Here is a 19,551-nt window from a genome sequence, read left to right on the forward strand (position 1 = left end):
TATTGTACTCAAGCATGTTATTCTATAACATCTATTACTATCTAAAAAATTCTGACATATTACTTTAAATATACCATCAGACAATACTCATTATTCAAAATGACCCCCCCCCACTAGCTCTCTCATTGCAGTGATACTTCAACAACAACAACAACAACAATAATCATAATAATAATAATAATAATAATAATAATAATAATAATAATAATAATAATAATAACAACAACAATAATGATAATAATAATAATGATGATAACACTGAGAGCAAAAGTGAGAATAATAAAAAATCGTCTTACAATTTGAAATGCAATATCCTGCATGATGGTTACTTTACATCGTCTCCATGTTTGTGGCTATACTAGAGCAAACTTTTGAATTCCGCATTTTTGCCTCAACAAAATACTTTCCAGTCTGGAATTCTTAGTTTTACTGAAGAAAAAGGATCTGAATACTTGATCTACTCCTGCATACAACAGGCCTCTGGCTGAGGCAAAGACAGAAAGAAAGTAGGTTTGTTTTGTAATATCATGAGAAACTTAATCAGACATTGAATTTCTACTAACCTTATAGCTGACATGTGGGTGCACATTTCCGTCCCGATGAGGCACAAATAAGCTCCCTATTGCTTGATCTGTAAATGAATGCAAACATTTTTAGAAAATCTTTACGACAGCACTTGTGTTTGTTGAGGCGATCGAAATCCCGGCAGGTCGAAGCTCGAATGTAGGAGCCTGAAGGGAGCACTTGAAGACATCATCAGTCAACGTGTGTTTGCCCTCATTCCTGGCTTGCATTTGTGAAATTCCTTTCACACAACAAAAGAATATTTTGCATAAAGATGTTAGTGCATTTATGAAAGACTAATTACTTAGTCAGTGGGCGCTTTGTGAAGCTTGTGATTGCTTTAGAGAGGGACTTCAATCGACTATCGGAATGCATATTTTAATGCATTTTGACTGGATTTTTTTGTATTAACCACATTAATGTCCATATTTATATGTCTTGTATACTTTGCTGTGGTCTGTCACCCATTACACAAACAAGTGAAGCGGGTGTGAATGACAGGGAGTGTGCTGTGTAAGGGCGAAGCACAAGCTCAAATTGGCACCCGTTGTGTGGCACGTACACAGTCTGCAGGAGTCCCTGGAGGAGGGGTTACTGGAGAGTAGCGAGTAATCTGATCAAAAAGGTTGGATGAAACATACTTTTAATAGCACAAATGACACAGGGTAATCTAGGGTGGAGGGGACTGGATACGACTGGTCGCTCAATCGATTTTGTTTTTTAAAAAACTGGAAACAGAAAGTGTTCTGGCTTGCAGGGGCGGTCCTGTGTCGCTGCCTCTTGAATACATTAAACACATGGATACGCCCAGAATTAGTAAATATCGTCTCTGCGACAATACAACACAGCAGTTCACATGCATGACACCGAATATACAATAAAAAAAAATAGCAACAAATACAAACATTTGTTTATATTCCAGGCCAAGTTTCAGAGCTCGAAATAAACAATTCATTGTGTCTCGTCAATTATTTGAAACTGTTTTGAATTATTCTAAAGAAAAAACTCAACATTTTCTTGAGGAAGTTGTCAAAACGCTGCAAATGAAACGAATTACACTTTTTGTCATATCACTACATTTCCCATGATGCACGTCTCTTCATTTCCTCATACGCGTGTAAACAGCGTTAAGGCCCCGCGACGATTTGGGACCACACGGATGCCTGTCATTAAAAACAAATCCACTCGTTTTATTTGATACTGTAGAGTATTAAAACTTTACTAAGCATGTTAACTATCGTTCAGATATGATAACTTTTATGTGTAAGCGGAGCTGTTTTGTCTGGAGACCCTGAAAAATCATGACATATGTCTCGTTATATTTTGGTCGGTAGCGTGGACTTCAGTGACTGAAACGGGTCAAATTTAAACCCTAAACGGGCTAAACATATTTTTAACTTATTAAGACACAACACTGAAGCTATGAATAAGCGAGAAGGTGAGTCAGGCTTTTCACTTAACGAAGAATAGCGTGTAAATAAAGTTGTATAGACGGTTTGTTTTCATGAGCATGCGGTAACTCGGCTAGCTAACAGCTATGTATCTCAACAGTTAGTCAACGACAACAGTAACATGCAGCATGGCAGCTCTTCACACTGGACTGTCTTAAAAACAGATTTATGTGTACTGTTTTTATAGTAGTTAATGTTTTCCACCATCACCTGTGGCTCATATTTATTACTTTGTGATCAGAAGATGTTGTGGATCTAGCAATGACAGCACAAGCATGAATCTCTCTTTATAATCACACCAGAGCTGCAACTACCCTGCAGGAAAAACCAGCATAGACCAGCACCGAAGTCTATGCTGGTTTTTCCAGCAGGGTATCAATTACGTGTGTTCACTATTTATCAATCAGCAAATTATGTTCTCTATTAATCTATCGTAGAAAATCTCCCTCACCTTATCCTACACCCACAGTTATGGTTTCATGTCCATCCATTACAGAAGCTTCAAACTTGTTTTTTATTTTGTTATTCATGATTTACAAATATTTATTACTGCCTTACACTTTGAATCCATTATCCAAATTTTTGCAGATTATCTTTCTGTCTGTTGTCTAATTGTTTCAGGTTTAGTTCACACCTTTAAAAAATTCTCAGGGGGTTGATCATCACACCTCCAATACAATTTGTGGAATTATTATTATTGATGTGTTTCTATGCCCCCGTAAAGCACTTTAAATTCCCTTGAGTCTGAATGGTGCTATATAAGTAACCGTGCATTGTGCAAAACAGATTAAAAGTGAAAAAGAGTCGAGTCAAGCAGAGGCCAAGGTGTCCTTACTTTCGGATAAATGCCAACACAATTCAGTCATGTTTACATCCACACTTTCCATTAAACATTTAAAGTAAACCTCTCATGTCAAAATAACCATGATGGCTTTTAGGTAAATTATGAAACATGCAAAAATCATTGGAGTGCCTCTTTAATTTGATGAGGCCAGTTCACAGAAAATGGTGTTTGTTCCTGAGCACACACTGCAGTATCACCTGACACTCTCTGCCACTCATCAGGTGAAGGATGTCCTCGGAAAAATGCTGATGCAGTGCAGGATCGCGATGTGAGCACCAACAGATCCTCGCCTATCATCACAGTTTTCAAAGGTATCTGCATGTCCTTGGCATTTTCACAGCATTTTCATCCGCATGGTTGCTGTATTTCATTACGTTCATACATGTGTAAGCAAACAAGCCTTTTTATTTAATGTCTTTTCAGTTTTCCAGCAGGAGCTTGACACCAGACACGACAAATATGAGCGTCTCGTTAAGATCAGTCGAGACGTCACCATCGAGAGCAAGAGGACCATTTTTCTTTTACATAGAGTGACCAGGTAGATACTATTACAGAAAGACATGTTAATTGGTGCAGTTTAGTTTCAATTTTAATTGCTCTGTTTTCAGGAGGCCTGCAATATAACACTGAAGAATTTCTTAATTCTTACACATTTGGGTCAGGCTACATCAGCCATTAGTTATTATTTTGGAAATGCCATAATGGTGCAGAAGCATGTCTTACTTTGTTTTCTGTGTGTTTTCTCTTGATTGGCAGTGTGGCAGATCCAGAGGAAATTCTGAATGAAGCAGATGTTAAACTGGATGCAGTCAGGCAAAAAATTGGTCAGATTGCTGAAGAGCTCAGAGGAGAGGACATCTTTCAGTTTCACAGAGCTTTTACCCCAGGTCAGTTTCCGTTGACCTTTTTCGTATAAGAAAGCAAACAAGCTTGTTCATAAGCTCTATCCAGTTGTTTATTATCTTGTAATATTGTAGTATGTTGCAGTTTCTTACTTAGTCCAGGTAATTCCTTAGAAATTGGACATTTTTAATTTCCCAGTTCAGTGTCTGTATCGTTGCTCTTAAAAAATATAATGGAATTTTGTAAGTATTAAGCAGTTCTTTTTTCCATCTTAAAATAAGTCACAGGCTGTTTTGATAAACTTAATTTAATACATTACATTTCCAGAAAGAGAAAGCCGTCCAAGTCTTGATAATTCAGCTGAATCAATCTCATACATTCAACTAAACATTAAACATGACTTGATATACTCTGCTCAGTCATACTGTTTGAGTGAACTTGTGTCCTTCAGAAAAACCAGTAATCAGTTTATATCCTGTTAATGAGAAACCTGAAGATTGTAGCGTAAACATGCGCCTAGTAGCTAGGATATCCAGTCATATATCTCAATATCCCATTAACCGATTTTGTGATTGCATTTCTGTAGCGATGTTTCAAACATCCTGTATATTATTGTAAAAATTAAAATGAAAACAGTTTCGATGTAGATGCAGATTAACAGTATCTACAGTAAATGGCTCATGTTCAGTCTGAAATTACTTGAGATAAACATGTGTCTTGTTGTTCCTCCTCATTTTCAAAAAAGCAACCGTCTTGAAACCGTCTTTAGTTGTATTTCCATCACCTGTTTATGAACCAGAGACACAATTCTAGCACTAATGAGTACATGTCTTGGCACAATTCAGTTATCTTCCTCTGAAACATAAATACCTCAGTCAAAATCAAGCAAAGTTTTAACCACTGTAGCAGTGTGGTTCTTTTATTGTTAAAGCTCATTCTCTCCAGATGTGATGTGTTTTCCATTTCTCTTTAGATCATACGTGGGTACAGCTTCCATTTTCCAGACTCATTATGAACCTTATTTAGCACAAACAAAACAGACACTTTTATACTTTTTTGCAAAATATAAGGTGTTAGTTTATCCAAGAAAAGCCCAACTCTATCAGTCATATTATCTACCTTCATTTAATTCCATGAAGAATCCTAATGGTCCTCTCCAATCCCTCTATCACCATATCAATTAATTACATTATTCCGTAATCACAAAACCTATTGGATCACATACTGATCAATGACATCCTCTCAAATGAGGCCACTTTGCCTAGCTGATTAGTTCATTCATGAAAAGATGGCTCCTCTTCCAGCCCCTTAATCAAATTATATAAGTCTGGGTCAAATCTGAAGTCCGACTGTCAGCCACATTTAGAGCCTCGCCTAACACATCGAGTCTGACGTTAATAAACTGTAATAAATATAATAAAACATTTGAATTCTTTCAATATGATTATAAAATCCTGATTGGACAAACAACCTCGAGCAATATCACAGGCGCTTTCACAAGAAAACAGTCTTTGCTGTGCTGCTATCAGCTCAATCTTCCTATTTATTCTTGAGGTTTATTGTGAAGTGTCTGATAGTGTGAGAGCGTGACCTTGGTGCGAGCCTGGGTTTGATAGACACACCCTCTGATAAACTTGTTATCCACCTATTATCAATATCAGTTTTTGTCAGCGTAGCCAAAATGTCTGCAGAGTTTGGAGGAAAAGCATTACTGGGAGCGAGGCTGAGCTGTTATCTAGCAGCTGGGGAAGTCGTTTTTAGATTGTGGTCACTCAGGAATCACCGCTGCATCCTCTGCGACGTGACCAGTGGCAGTTCCCACCAATTAGATGCTTCATTTTTTTCTCCATTTTTATCGTCTTTATTAGATTGAGACCGGGCTCTCCAGACAATCTTGGCTGGACGTGAAGTCTCCAGGCATGTGTAATGGGTCTGCTCTTTTTATATAAGGACCATTAACGATATTGTGGGCTAAATCTGAACATAATTGCCACTGATAACAGGGCAGAGTGGCTCTTTTGATAAGCTGTTTTGCCTGACCCAGCTCGAAGCTATGAGACAGTGCAAACACAAGTGAACCGATGGGGCATTTCCCAGGGTTCACCTGCAACCGAGTGAACTGCTCTGTTGTCAAACATTAAGCTCCATTAATCTGTAAATCATCTGGGGACATTCACACAGTCGGCCCTCACCTTTTCCATCAGCTTTTCCAGTAAAAGAGAGTCATTGTTTAGACATCATCTCCAGTAATATATTGTTTTTTCTCCGGGTCTCAGTGACCAAAGGTGACTGCTGCCTCAGAGTAAATAACACAAACAGCTCCTGGCAGTAAACTCAGGAACTGGACTCCGCCTGCTGGCCTCAAAGCCTGTGTAACCTTTTCATGTCATATCCTGTCCGCCTCAGATTGTGTTGTATTGTCTCTCAGGCAGTGTCACAGCTGTAGGGACACTTTCAATGTTTAGATGTTTGAGGCGTGTGTTGATAAAGGTTATGAAAAATCTGCCAAATGTGGGCTGGGCTTAAAATATGTAACCATTAGCACTTACTATATGAGAACAGGATATGGTCCCATGAAGAAGCTGTTCATTTAAAATCCTTGACAATGTGAGTATTATTATATGCTGTTATTTATGTTTGAGAAAACTGAGAGACAAACACAAAAATGGATGGTGCCTTTCATTTGCTCAGAACGGTAAACAGTAGACATATTATCTCAATACTAAAAGTGTAAGGAATTACACTCATTTATATGATGCACCTTAGATTACTTAAAAGGTCCTGTATGTAGGATTTAGGAGGATCTATTGGCAGAAATGGGATATAATATTAATAAGAATCGGGTTTTTGTCACCTAACATGAACCTTTTATATCTACAGAGGGAGCTGGGCCTCTTCCACTGAGGCCGCTATGTTGTGCCGCCTTGTTGCTACAGTAGCTCAGAATGAACAAACCAAATCCCGACTCTGATGAGGGGTGATCGGTTGGTCGTGATCAACGTCACCGCTGGATACCACTAAATTCTACGCACTGGGCCTTAAAATGTTCACGCCTAAACAAGCAAAAAGCAGTGTTAAAATGAAGTAAAACGCTTTTGGAAAAGTCTTGCCAGAGTTAAAATTTTAAGAAACTCAGTTTTCAGTATGTAGACAGGAAAACCAGAGTTTTTGGCTTGCCTCCTTTGTGTGGCAGGCATCTGATTGGGCAACTGATTGGGGTTATGGTAGAGGTTAAATTGTTACTTTGTACACATTTGACAGTGTAAGCACAAACATACATCTGTATACTGCATGTTTAAGTTACTATATTAAAGAATTTTAATTGAAAACATAACAGAATTTGAAGAAAATAACAGTTTTTACATTAGGACATACAGTATTGTGTTCAAGGTATATCTAGAAAAGTTAGCATGCTAACCAGCTAGCACTGGCCCATCCCAGCCCAAAGTTCCTGTACTAGCGGTGTTAACGCCGACATTCCTCTGGTGCCCTGAACTCCCAGTTCGGACCACTAGTTGCACGGCTAACTGAGCTAACTTGTTAACAGCAGCTATTATGCTATTTGCAGCAATTATCTGATAATCTGATATTATGTCAACCACTTTCTGTTTTGAGTAAGAATTCCACAGCTGGCCAGTTCCAAGGAAAATTCTGCTGCTGTGAAACATTTTGATACGCATCTAACAGTACGACCGAGCAAACAGCCTTGACATACTGCACCTCACTCAGCCTACCAAGAAGGGTGCAGCGCTGTTAGCTTGATGAGCATGCTTCTCTCTGCAAGCTAAAAATAGCACAGGGAATCTGCTGACGTTTAAAAACAGAGGACGTTCACAGTTGGCAAAGACACATATCTACACAATGTCGCCTCAAATCAAGGCTAAAAGTGAATAATATGGACGATATGTATAGGACACCTTTACGCAAAAGAGGTTTGTGGTTAGATGGTCTTATCGTAAGTCTTCATCAGATTTTCATAAAATCAAAATGTGAAGTGGAAGCACATTTAGTGGCCGTCCTGCATGTAAATGCTGCTGTGATTTGGACTGAAAGCCCAACAACAGCAGTGAAAGTCGTTGGAGATGAACCGCGCTTTCCTCCCAGCTCCCTGTAGCACGCTGCGGTTTAGCTCCGTGGAGATACGAGGCCCTTTGAAGTTCAATTGCCGCTCCAAAAGTAAACTTCGGACACAAAGTCTTCCGTCCTGTCATTATTTGATTGTTGTTTACACAGGGCCAGAAAACAAATGAGGGGGTCATCTCAGCCTGCTGCAAAAATGGACCCTGTTGTTGAATCAAAAGACAGCAACAGGAAACAGGTTTTATTTGAATCATTATCTGCATCTGTGATCTATACTGGACAGATACCATGTAGTGTTTACACACACTCTGCAGGCTTTGCTCATGTGATACATAGCTGACCTTTTATTCAGTAATGGTAGCATTTTATTTTTTTGGGTAAATCACAAATGCAAATAAATCCTGTTTACATTCAGCAGCAGCAGCAGCAGTGAAGTATTTGTCTTGCAGTGAACCGTTTCAATGTAATTTCATGCATTAGGCATCCAGGAGTATGTGGAGGCCGTCTCCTTCCTGCACTATATCCGTCACCGCAGCCTTATCAGCCTGGAGGAGATCAACGCCAGACTGGTGTTCATGAGGACAGAGAAGGTTGATGTCAAGGTAAATTTCAAGAGGACTGTGTAGTTCAGCTGCATGCATTTTGTTTTCACGTCTCATATAGTCTTCTGCATGTTAAAGAACAAAACAACACAGTTCTAAAGCTGCTGTTAGTTATATACTCCACAAGAGGCGGTCCTGTGAACACTCAGTGAGCTTTGCTGCTGTGCCTGTTGATTACAGCTCCTCATTCATGTGGTGAAGGGATCGCTGACTGCAAAACCCGACAGAATGTTTGCTTAAACAAGAATATTTTTCTCTTCCACAATCTTTAACCCCACTCTGTCAAACATCATTTTGCGGTGATAATGGAACAGAAAGGCAACATTGGGTGTTACAATGGCATCATTTCAAAGCATTAAGTGTCATTATGTCATTTATGCACTCTGTCTGTAATTTTCCAAAAATGGTGAGTGCCTGTGATGTGGACAAAATTGCTTAAGCCTCAATGTTGTGTGGTAGAGGCACCACCATTCTTGGAAGAAATTGGACTTTGCTTATACTAGATACACAAAGTTAAAGTGTAAATACTGTTGTCACTATCTGACCTGTGTATAAACCCTGTTGGGTCCAAAAGTGCTGAAAAACGTCTTACAGTCTGTCAACATGTTTGGTTGTTTTTTTTTCCCCTAAGGGCTCAGCTGAAGCCCTGCCGCCAGGCGCTCAGGTCTTGACCTTCCAGGTGACGCCTGCAGACTACCTGCTTGGCGTGGCCGACCTGACCGGAGAGCTGATGAGGATGTGCATCAGCAGCGTGGGCAACGGGGACATCGACACACCCTTCCAGCTGAGCCAGTTCCTGCGGCAGATCCACGACGGCTTCTCCTACATCGGGAACACGGGCCCGTACGAGGTGTCCAAGAAGCTGCACACGCTGCGACAGAGCCTGGGGAAAGTGGAGGACGCCTGCTACACCCTGCGCGTCCGCGGCTCAGAAATCCCCAAACACATGTTGGCTGATGTGTTCTCCAGTAGGACCACACTCATCGACCCCGAGGAAGGAGTGGTTTAAATCCTGCAGCTGTTTTATTTCTACATTATGTTCTCTTTGGTGTCATTGTCTGCTCTGTTTTTGCTCCAGTTGGATGATTGTCTGTGTTTTGAATGCAGTTTGACAGATGTTTAATGTCTTGCAATGTGCTTTATGTTATTATTCCAATAAAAACAGCTTTATAATAGACAATGTTTATTTTCTTTGATAAGGATCTGATGATTTCACTTGTTTTGCATGAATAAACGTTCTGTGCCAAATATACCTTTGGTATGTGTTTTGGTAATGTGCTGCGTGTGTTTATTTTATTTTCCTCTCTCAGCCCTTCCCTCTCTCTCTCTCTATCACACACAGATAATCTAAGGTAGAACCATTGGCTGCCTGCGCTCACTGTGTACTGTGTGCAGCGGTAACATGTGACATTTGTACGTGCCTATTCTCTGGTAGGCCTGCTGGCACACACACAGCCAGCCCCTTGCCTTCTCATTCTACCATCTTTAAACAGTTCTCACCTCGATGTTAATTCAAAATATGCTTTGGTACGCTGAGACATATTCCTGGCAGAGAGCTGATATCCTCTTGACTGTTTCCTCATCATTTGATGTGTCAATCATTGCCATCCAGACGGGTGTTTGAAGCAGTGTAGAGTATTTTCAGGGTTTGTGGACGGCCACAGAGTGACGTCTGTGTGATCTGTATTAGGTAACAGAGGTTCTTGTGTGTTTGAAAGAAATGGTTACTTGTAAACTGATTATTCAAACAGAAACAGCATGACTGTTTCTGTGTAGGTTTTTCACTTTCTTTCCTGGATGGCAGCTGTTGTACTTCACAGGCTGCATCAACTGTCCTCTGATAATGTTGCCTTTAGCTTCAGGATGAAATGTCTCCTTATGCAGAAACATGTTTCATATTCATATTTTGTTCAATAATGGTTTATATTAACCCACAAATATTTCATTTATTATTTAAATCCTGTTGGTGTCCTTTCTTGAGACTGAGGGAAATTGAATGTAAATTTAGTCTGCCACCTGGTGGCTATTATCAGTATTACATATGGACAACCAACAGTAAATCCTGTCCCTGTCACTAAGCTTAGTGTGAATGTATTCTCACTCTATGTATTCAAATCTTTATCATGATCTTTTTTCAGTCCTGTAAAATTTTTGGCACCTTTTCAACCCCTCTATGTGAAGCACATGATCTAATGGTCAACTTTGCAGACACTCAAACTCAACTGTCCAACCACACCAAACCAAATTGAAGGAATTTGACATAAAAAGATGTGACATTAAGACATTAACTTATAGGTTTTTTTTTAATGATGCGATGTTGCAGCCATGATAATTAATGCCATCCTTAGTTTTGTTATATATTCTGATAAAAAGCTCCATCTAGCTGAAAGAATGTGTATGAAAATGCGGATACCAAAATGATGTTATCAAATAGAATGGAGGAAAACAATATAAGTTTTATTATACTGTAAAACTGTTGAAGGGAAAAGTGAATGGGGCTTTTAAGGGTTTGACTGATATTTGCAGCAGATGCACAACATGCATGTAGCAGCAGGAACAACACAGAGGAGACAAAAGTTAAAACACAACACTATAATCTCAGTTTATAAGTAATGAAAAGAAAGCAATGTGTGGACAGAGGTCCTAAATCTGTGTGAAGCCTGATATCTGCTGTTGCAGGCAGGGTAGTGCTCTCTATGAACAGCAGATGAGGAATGCAGTCATGGCAAATTTCAGGTGGAAATGTTGATTTATAAAGTTTAAAAGTCAACACATTTTGTTCTTATTCATGCAATACGCCTGTCTCAGTGTGATTTATCAAGCCAGAGGGAACACTGAGCTGTTTAATGGGTTGTGTGCAGAGACATTAAGAGCCTCTAATCTTTAATACTGAACAGATGATCTCAACCTACAGTACATCCGTGTCAGTGGACGTCATCCCCTCTGACACACAGCTCTGTTACCCTCCACAGCGTGGCCTTAACTAACTGAGAGAAGGCTGCGCTCTGTTGTGTCGGCTGAACAGAGCCCTTCATCGCTGCTTCTTGTCCATCAGCCAGCCGAGCTGAATGAAAGGAGGTGTGGGAAGGAGGATGAAAAGACTGGGCTCTGTGTGGGGTCTCTTCTCATTCATTCCCTCCCTCTGCATCACACAAACGAGCACTTTTGTATTTACACCAGGATGTGTTGGAGGTGTGTAAGATATGCATAACTAACATGCATTTTCTTGCACACCAACAATTGTTTGACCTACATATTCAATGGCCAAAACAACACATAGATAGGCTGCCAGCATGTAGAGTCAACAGCGTAGGGTCCAAAAGACTGAGACGGCTTGTCAGAATATTTCTATAAGAACATGAACCAGTCATCTATTGTGAAATGCTGATATTTCTCAGCCTATTTCAAGCCTGTGGCCTTATTTCCTTCCCTTAATTGAGTGACTTCTGTATCTGTGGTGAAGTTTCTTTTCTATCTCAAAGGTATTTAAGCTTGATGTGCTGATCCTCTGATGCTGTGGTCACTCTGAGTCTGCCTACATCACGCTTTGGATTCAACTCATCCAGTTTCTGTAACGCACATTAGGGTTCCATGAGCCCCGAACTATGTTTGATACATTCAAATATTACAACAAAGAATTTTACTTTGACTCTCTTTGCTAAACATATTCATTTAATACATTTACATTTAAGGCATTCAGCAAACACTTTTCATCCAAAACGACTTACACTGATGGTGGTGGCTGCAATGCAAGGTGCCGACCAGCACACCAGGAGCAGATTTTGGGTTCAGCATCTTGCCCAAGGGCACTTCAACATGCAGACTGGGGGAATTGAACCATGTGACTGTATAGTCCTCAGCTCTGTCTTGTCAGCCAGTGAGGCTCTAGTCAGCATTTAGCTGAGCAGCGACTCTTTCCAGTGCCTCCTAGCGGCGGAAATGACATATCGTACATTCAAAATAAGGTTGCGAAACAATATCAGTATTTAGAAATCTTCTGGAAAGCACTTCCTTAATGCTGAGAATGGACGAGAAACCGAACTCGATACCAGATACTTCGATATGGATAGTACAACAATAATTTAGGCATGACTGCTGAAACAAGTGGGTAAGTGGGTAAGACAAGTATTAGAACAAGTGGAACAGTCTGGAAAGCTCTGAAAATGACATCCCCTTACTGTAATGCAGCATTTGTGACATCACACTATATGTCATCAGGCCATACATTTGCATAATTCATTACTCAGCAGCAAGTTTGGCAGCTGAGACTTGATTTAGCACAGCTGCTCTCTTATTGACTGCGGTGCTGGCTCAGGCATGTGTGAGCTGACCAATCAGAAGAGATACTGGGTATTTGGGAGGAGAGGTAACAAGATAATATCGATTTATTTCGCAGTCCTATATTAAACTTTAAAAAAAATGCAATAATACTCCAACAATGATAATAAAGTAGTCATTATAACAAAAAAAGTGCGCGTATAAGAACTTGTGATCTTGTTTATGTGACTTTAACAGTGACTGTTGTGATGCAACATGTTTTTTCCTCATATTCCATTCTTCCTCCACGGTAATGCTTCTCATATAAAGCACTTGTGCAGGCAGACGGGGCTGTGGCTGTGATGCGTCTGCTGCAGTAGTCGCAGGCTGCCTGCTGAGGGTCTGAGGCGGTCTGAGAGAGTCTGGAGTCAAATTCCTGAACACGTAGGAGCTGCGAGCTGCTCACGTTGCTCAGGCGCGACGCACGACGCAAGGGGCGCAGCGGATAACGGACCGCTGATCGAGCGATCGATGACACACACTTAACCCGGCCATCACTTCTGCCGTCGCGGCACACCAGCCGAGGTTTGTTTATCTCTTCCATTTTCTTCCCCGCCGGCAGCATGACATGAAGATCTCTGCCCTCCGCACCGCCTCTTCACGCGCAGCTGGAGCCACTTGTTTGCCGCAGAGGAGAAACGTGAAAAGCTCCGGAGCACATCAGGCGTCAAGACTTGCGTCGGGAAATGTTTATTCTGGACAAAGGTGCGAGTGTAAAAAAGCCGGTTTCTCACGTTAGTCCGAGGCGAGGGGAGAAAATAACAGCCCGGGCTCACTTTTCCACAACGGAAATGAGATCAGCCCCGCTGCCTGGCTCCACTTCTGCTGGGAACATGGTCGATGTGAGTCCACGCAGAGCCGGAATCTGACTCTGTTCAGACGTGTGGGCCACGAACAGCTTGTTGTCGGTGGGAAGATGTTCGCTGGGCTGATGGGGCTCGGATGCCACAACAACTCTCTGCTCCACCACTGCGAAGTCATGGAAGGTAACAGATAATTAAATACACCGTTCATGTAGCTCTTCCTCACATTTGCCAAAGTGTCCTCAGTGGATCTTCTGCATGAAACACCAGAATGCTGTTCACACACGCTGTTTTATTCAGTTCTGATCAGAAACGTCACATTATTTTAAAAAGAAGAAAAGAAGAGGTGAGGGGGAATAAAGTGAAGTAAACGAACACAAGCAGAGTGTCCATGTGTGAAAATACTGAAGCAGCTCATCCTCAGCAATACCTGCCAGTCACTGTGGAGGAGGAGGATCTGTGTTGCTCAGCTGACAGTCACTCTGATATCAACTGTCTTCACATCACTCAGGTCAGAGAGGTCAAAGCTCCCCACCACCTGTGATGAGAGGTGATGAGTCTCAAGTGACTAAATATAAAGATTGTTATTTCTCTGAAGGGGTATGACAACACTGCCTTGAACATTATCTATCCTGCATAACTCACTGGCATATCTTGCCAACAGGCCCCTGCGTGACATGTCTTTGTTTCTGACTGGATGCTTGAAATAATCTGGGTTCACTTAAACCGTCTATAATCGGGTCACTACCTTAGCTTGTCCACAAAACGAAGAGCTGTGGGGCTTCTTTGTTTTGTTTTGGTGGAACAAACAGGTGAACAAACTGTTACAGAGGAGGGGAAAATATTATATTATATATTTACATTTATGAAGCTGCAATCGGAGAATTTGGACTTTTTTTTCCCTCTTCAGACTGATTTATTAATTATCAAATCAACAAAAGTTACCAATCGATTAGTTGTTGCAACTCTTAACTCGATGTGTGCGACGGTTCAGTATCTGACAGAAATGACCGACCTGAAGCATCCATAAATATTACATCATTAAAATGTCACTGTTGACATCTGAAAGGTGCAATATGTGTGAGCTAAAACTCTCAACAGAATGTAAACAAATAGTAGTTGACACATGTACGAACTGGGTTGCAGAGAAACCAGCTAAAGTTAGCCTGCTAACCAGCTAGCCCCGGCCCATCCTGGTGCACCAGGACAGTAGTGAGCAGGCCATCTCGAGCTGATTCAGCTACACATTGAACACACATATATATATATATTTTTGTAGATTTTTGTGGCCTGTTCCTTTTCACAGTGTCAGTTTCTCACCGCTGTCTTCACTCCTCTCAGCTGAACCATATTCAGCTGGTTTATGATCCTCATGTGACCGAACAGGAAGTGTGGAGCTGTTTTCTCCTAAGACTCTCTCTCACGAGCAGAGATTTAGTCAGATGGATGCTAGATAGATAGATAGATAGATAGATAGATAGATAGATAGATAGATAGATAGATAGATAGATAGACAGACAGACAGACAGACAGACAGACAGACAGACAGACTGATTCACTTTTAGGTCACCATGTGTCACCACTTTTTAAACACTCATCGCTGACTTTCACTTCCCTCTTGCTGTTGCTGTCGTGAAGTGTTGCACATCTGCTGGTCGGTGCTACTTCTCAGGAGGTTGCTGACGTGCAGATCTGCTGATGTATGTGTGTGTGTGTGTGTGTGTGTGTGTGTGTGTGAGGGTGCTGAGCTTGTTCCTTAATCGTTTGTGTTTTTATGAGATCCTCCGCATTCCTCCGCTCTTTGGCTCTTCAGCGCTTTCAGCAACCAATAGGATGCGGTGTTGAACCTAAGGGCTCCGAGGAGGGCCTCTTTAAACTCCAAAGGTAAATAATCTGTCTGAGACTCTTCCCTTGACAATGTGCAGAGTTTCTTTTTAACGTGAGCAGCAAGTTGTCGGTGAGAAAGCTGTTGTTGTTTGAGCGGGAACGCTTCAGGTCTCTTGCTTATTTGCTGTCACTGACCGGAATTCCTTGCAGACTATTTCTGCACAAAGCCTGGCAGGAAGCGGCAAATGACATACCTCTCTGAAGGGCTTCAGCCGAGATGTAGATACCCCCCGACACACACAGACATGCACACACACACACACACACACACACACACACACACACAAAGGGCCCTGAGGCATTTCCTTCCCCTTTACTGGGAAGAGCCGTCTTTGTGTAACTGAAGCACGGTGAGGATACAGTAACACTTTCTATCAGCGGGCCCTTCCTCTTTCAGCTCCTGAGCTCTTTGACTCTCCAGAGTGGGCTCTGTGTTATACCTCGACCACACCAGATGGAGGGCGGCGTGCGGTTGTGTTTGCTGCCTACGGTGAGTGTTGGGTTTCTTGAATTGGTTACGGAACAGTGGCCACGTCTGCAAAGAAACGCTAATGCAGCTGTATGTAACGTGAGCTTTGGCGAGGTGGTCCCAGTGGACAGAGGGCTCTTATTGACGACCATCCTCTGCTCATACACAGACTGGGCACAATGGGAACGCCCCATGTTACTCTCACTACAAATCCAGCCGTCCCCTCAGTCTAACGTCCCAGCTCTCCCTTAAGTGGCGTCTCTTCCTCCCCTTGTCAGACAGGATGGTTTGGGAGTGACATCACTGGAGGTCATGGGGGGGGTGAGCGGGGAGCCGCGGTCGCTTTGTAGCGGTCACGGTTTGTTTCGTGGATGCATTCCTGTCTTGACTTACAGACACGGATTTATGTAGATATGCCGTCTTAACATACAATTAAACTGATATTAATGCAGTGCGATGTCCTTATGAGGTACAGATGTGACAGATGTGCTGTTGAACTCTTTCTAAAGAGTGTTGTGGGGTTTTTCGATGACAAGAGCATGAATGCTCCCACTGTGTTCAGCACAAAAGTCTGTGTGTCGGTAGTGTGTCTCTGTGTGTCTTGAGTGAGTGTGTGTGGGAAGAGAAACTGAGAGGCAGCAGACAGAGAGAGAGAAAGAGAGAGAGAGTGCGGCACAGCTGTACACAAAGGGGCTGTTGATTCCCAACATGTCCGCCTGTCTCCTTCTCTGAATCCTACACATTATATGTGTTAATCACACGAAGCTGCAGCAGGTGCCCAGCTCCCAGCACACTCTGGTCTTTATCATCTCGCTCCACTTACACTGATATTTGGCTTGGCCAAATCTGTCTGCAGTCTAATGAGGAACATTAGACATTAGTTGAGTGTTTTGGTCCAACTTTTAGGTAGTTTCTGCAGTGCAGAGATGGAATTCAAAGGGCTTCCCCACAGTGTTGCCTGTGCCTTTTAAAATGTCTTATACATTCATATTTCTAGCTTCGATCTTCAGCCTCAGTCGAGCGGTTTTTGTTTGTATTTTGTTCCAACATGAATCACAATCATTCCTTTTTACCCGCTGCAGTGCCTGTACGCCCCCGAGCATGGCACACTCCACAGTCTGAGAACCTCTGGATCAGGCTAACATGTCTGTGTTTTTAAAGGCGAACACGTTCAAAATACTGTCCTTGTCTCCCCCTCTTCCACTGAGAGGCGTGTCTTAACTCAGAATGACTGTGTGGCTTTGGTATTTCCCAACAGCTGGAGCAGAACCCTGGGAAATGTCACACAGCTGCCCCCGGTTGTTTTTATTCACTCAGTTAGCCTTGCTAGCTTTACGGGACTGTAAGAAAGTCATTTTGGTTGTTCGATTGATAACAAACGTGGTGGTGTGTTACATTCCCGCGTAAATGGCAGATTTTCCTAATGTACCTCACGATTGCGGTTAATCCCATGAGCTCACTCCTTATCTTCCCCATGACCGTGTTGTCCTGCTTAATAGTTAATCTCTGCATCGACAGGTGGCAGAGCATCAGGGACAGCTGGCAGCTCCGGTCGTAAGAGGCTCCACCGAAGACCAGGGTACATGAGAGGAGAGCAGTCCAGACTACAGAACACTGCCCATGGGCAAGAGGAGGAGGAGGAGGAGGAGGAGGAGGAGGAGGAGGAAGAAGGGAGGACCACTTGCGTTAGGAACGGAAAATCTGGACGTCACACTGACACCACTGAGGCGACCAGCGCTCAGAGGATGAGTGTAACGCCTGCTGTCAAAGGGTCCTTAATGAATCAGCGACAGCCCGATAAACTCACATGTAGCTCCTGGAAGAGTAAGAGTCTCCTCTGCTCTCTCACCCGTCCTCTGTCCCCTGTGGACTGCAGTGCCGTCAATGGCACGTCCAGCCCTCAGAGTCCGTCCTGTCTGCCACAGAATGAACTCAGCTTGAGCCCGAACCCAGCCCAGGTTCAGTCCTCACCGCAGGACTCCTTCAACTCCAGCTTCAGTTTCATCCAAAAGTCCCTCAACTCCACTGCCACACCGTCCAGAGAGCCAGAACCACTAAGACAGTCGACTAAAGCACCTAATTCACCCCAAACAAAACCAGCGACCCTGTCCTTTGAGCACAGCGTCTCAAAGCAGCCAGCTCCTGTCCAACCACTGCCCTCCGCCGCCGCCCCAGGAAGCCATGCAGACAGAGAGGAGCGGGCGTCAGACGGAAGGTTTTGGCGGGAATGTCTGTGGGGTGACGGGGAGGTTCCGTCCAATCTGCCCGACTGCGACTCCGTGGACATAGAGATCACCTCCTCGCTGTCTGTGGACTCGGACACCGCCTCCGCCTCGTCCGTCACCTCCGGCTACGACAGCGCCACGCCCGCCTCCGACCAGGGATGGGACAACCTGGTGAAGAAGTACGAGGGCGTGCTGCAGGACTGCCTCCAGAACAACCGCACTCACACTAAGGTCAGTGGGCACGAGATATAAGGGCTGTAGTCACAGTCGCCTTCAGGCCCGCCGAGTGTAAGTCATTTCCAAGGTCAGAACACATCAGGATGTTCAGAGAAGAAGACTGCTGCTGATATGTTAAATCGTTATGCTGTGGTTAGGGTTTAGGCACAAAAACCACTCGGTTGGGGTTAGAAGAAGGTCATGTTTCATACTTTGTTCTTTCAACACGAACATGGTTAGAGTTTTAACATCTCAGGCTGTTTTGTTTGAATTTTACAGGCTTGAAGAGGAGAAAAACTAAGAATTTCTCCAGTTTGAAGAAATGTCCCTCAAAGTAATGATAGTTTTCCAAAGCAGGATGATTAAAAAGTGAAGAATAACTTTCAAAACATTTCACCTTCCCTGACAGGAAAGTGTAATGATGATGTTGAGTTTTTAGATTTCACAGCCAGTCTGAAACCTGCTGACCTGGTGTCACTTTGACTTCGTGGTCATTGCACCCACACATATTTAAAGAGCACTGGCCTCAGGACTGTTGTGTAATCCGTCCTGTCTTCTGTCAACTGTGTGTCCCTCTCAGATCGAGTCCATGATGTTGAAGCTGCAGAGACTCCAGCAGAAAGCCATTTTGGATGACGACTATGATGCAGGTGAACTTAAGTTGATTTAATAGCTGGGTCATTTCAGCTCCTGTCGACCGGACACTGCTGGTGTGGGTGGACTGTAGGGAGCCGAGCAGCAACTTTCTGGACATCTGACAAGAGATCGTGTATACATAAAATTTCTTTGATTAAATGACTTTTACTATTTTCCTGCTCGATGACATTGTTTTTTATGTAGTATATTGGAAAGAGGCCAGTTAAACGTGTCACTGGCATGTTCAGATATTCAGAGTTTGTGCTCTAGATGCGATCAGACATGGAAAGTTGCCCAGTTGTCTTATTAGATTTCTTGCTAACTGAATTAGTTGGAGATCATACTGACATATCTGATCCAGAACGTGAGGGCAGGAGGACGCACTTCCATTAGAACTGAATAAATGCCTTGTTGTCTACTGACTCTGACACACATTTCACAGTGAACTTACTGGAGAGTTTTGTGACTTTTACTGAAAATCCACAGTGATTAATTAAAAAGTTTTATATTTAACAATGTGGCCCACACATATAGTGTTTCATATTGGAATACTAGTAATAAGGTTAAAGGTACCTTTATTGTCTTGATTTCAGGATTAGTTTGACACAGTTTTC

General features: G+C 42.6%; 2 protein-coding genes across 5 annotated transcripts in view; both read left to right on the plus strand.

Moving 5' to 3' along the window:
- Positions 1-1,679: 1,679 nt before the first annotated feature.
- tsnax (translin-associated factor X) lies at positions 1,680-9,636 on the plus strand. Its single transcript, XM_037124883.1, has 6 exons — positions 1,680-2,002; positions 3,081-3,170; positions 3,283-3,397; positions 3,616-3,746; positions 8,263-8,384; positions 9,016-9,636. Exons 1-6 carry the CDS (start codon positions 1,987-1,989, stop codon positions 9,391-9,393), a joined length of 852 nt encoding a protein of 283 aa, XP_036980778.1. The 5' UTR covers positions 1,680-1,986; the 3' UTR covers positions 9,394-9,636.
- Positions 9,637-12,837: 3,201 nt separating this feature from the next.
- The window catches only part of disc1 (DISC1 scaffold protein), a 43,632-nt gene continuing 36,918 nt past the window's right edge, over positions 12,838-19,551 (plus strand). Inside the window, exons 1-3 of one of the 4 annotated variants that reach the window (XR_005079357.1) lie at positions 12,838-13,687; positions 17,379-18,316; positions 18,882-18,951. Coding sequence is in view for 3 of the 4 variants with exons in the window: in XM_037124139.1 (XP_036980034.1) it covers positions 13,618-13,687; positions 17,379-18,316; positions 18,882-18,951 (1,078 nt within the window). In the remaining variant the exon portion in view is untranslated. Of the gene's footprint in view, positions 13,688-15,241; positions 15,389-15,738; positions 15,882-17,378; positions 18,317-18,881; positions 18,952-19,551 lie in introns of those variants that run through there. The other 3 variants (XM_037124139.1, XM_037124140.1, XM_037124141.1) reach the window with 3 other exon arrangements.

The sequence above is a fragment of the Acanthopagrus latus genome, chromosome 15 (genome assembly GCF_904848185.1).
Source record: "Acanthopagrus latus isolate v.2019 chromosome 15, fAcaLat1.1, whole genome shotgun sequence".
Taxonomy (NCBI): Eukaryota; Metazoa; Chordata; class Actinopteri; order Spariformes; family Sparidae; genus Acanthopagrus; species Acanthopagrus latus.

Bases quoted from the DNA above. Each gene is read 5' to 3' on its own strand.
- tsnax (XM_037124883.1), top strand. The intron at 3,171-3,282 runs GTATCTGCATGT...ATGTCTTTTCAG, and splicing joins TATCATCACAGTTTTCAAAG to TTTTCCAGCAGGAGCTTGAC. The intron at 3,747-8,262 runs GTCAGTTTCCGT...TTCATGCATTAG, and splicing joins TCACAGAGCTTTTACCCCAG to GCATCCAGGAGTATGTGGAG.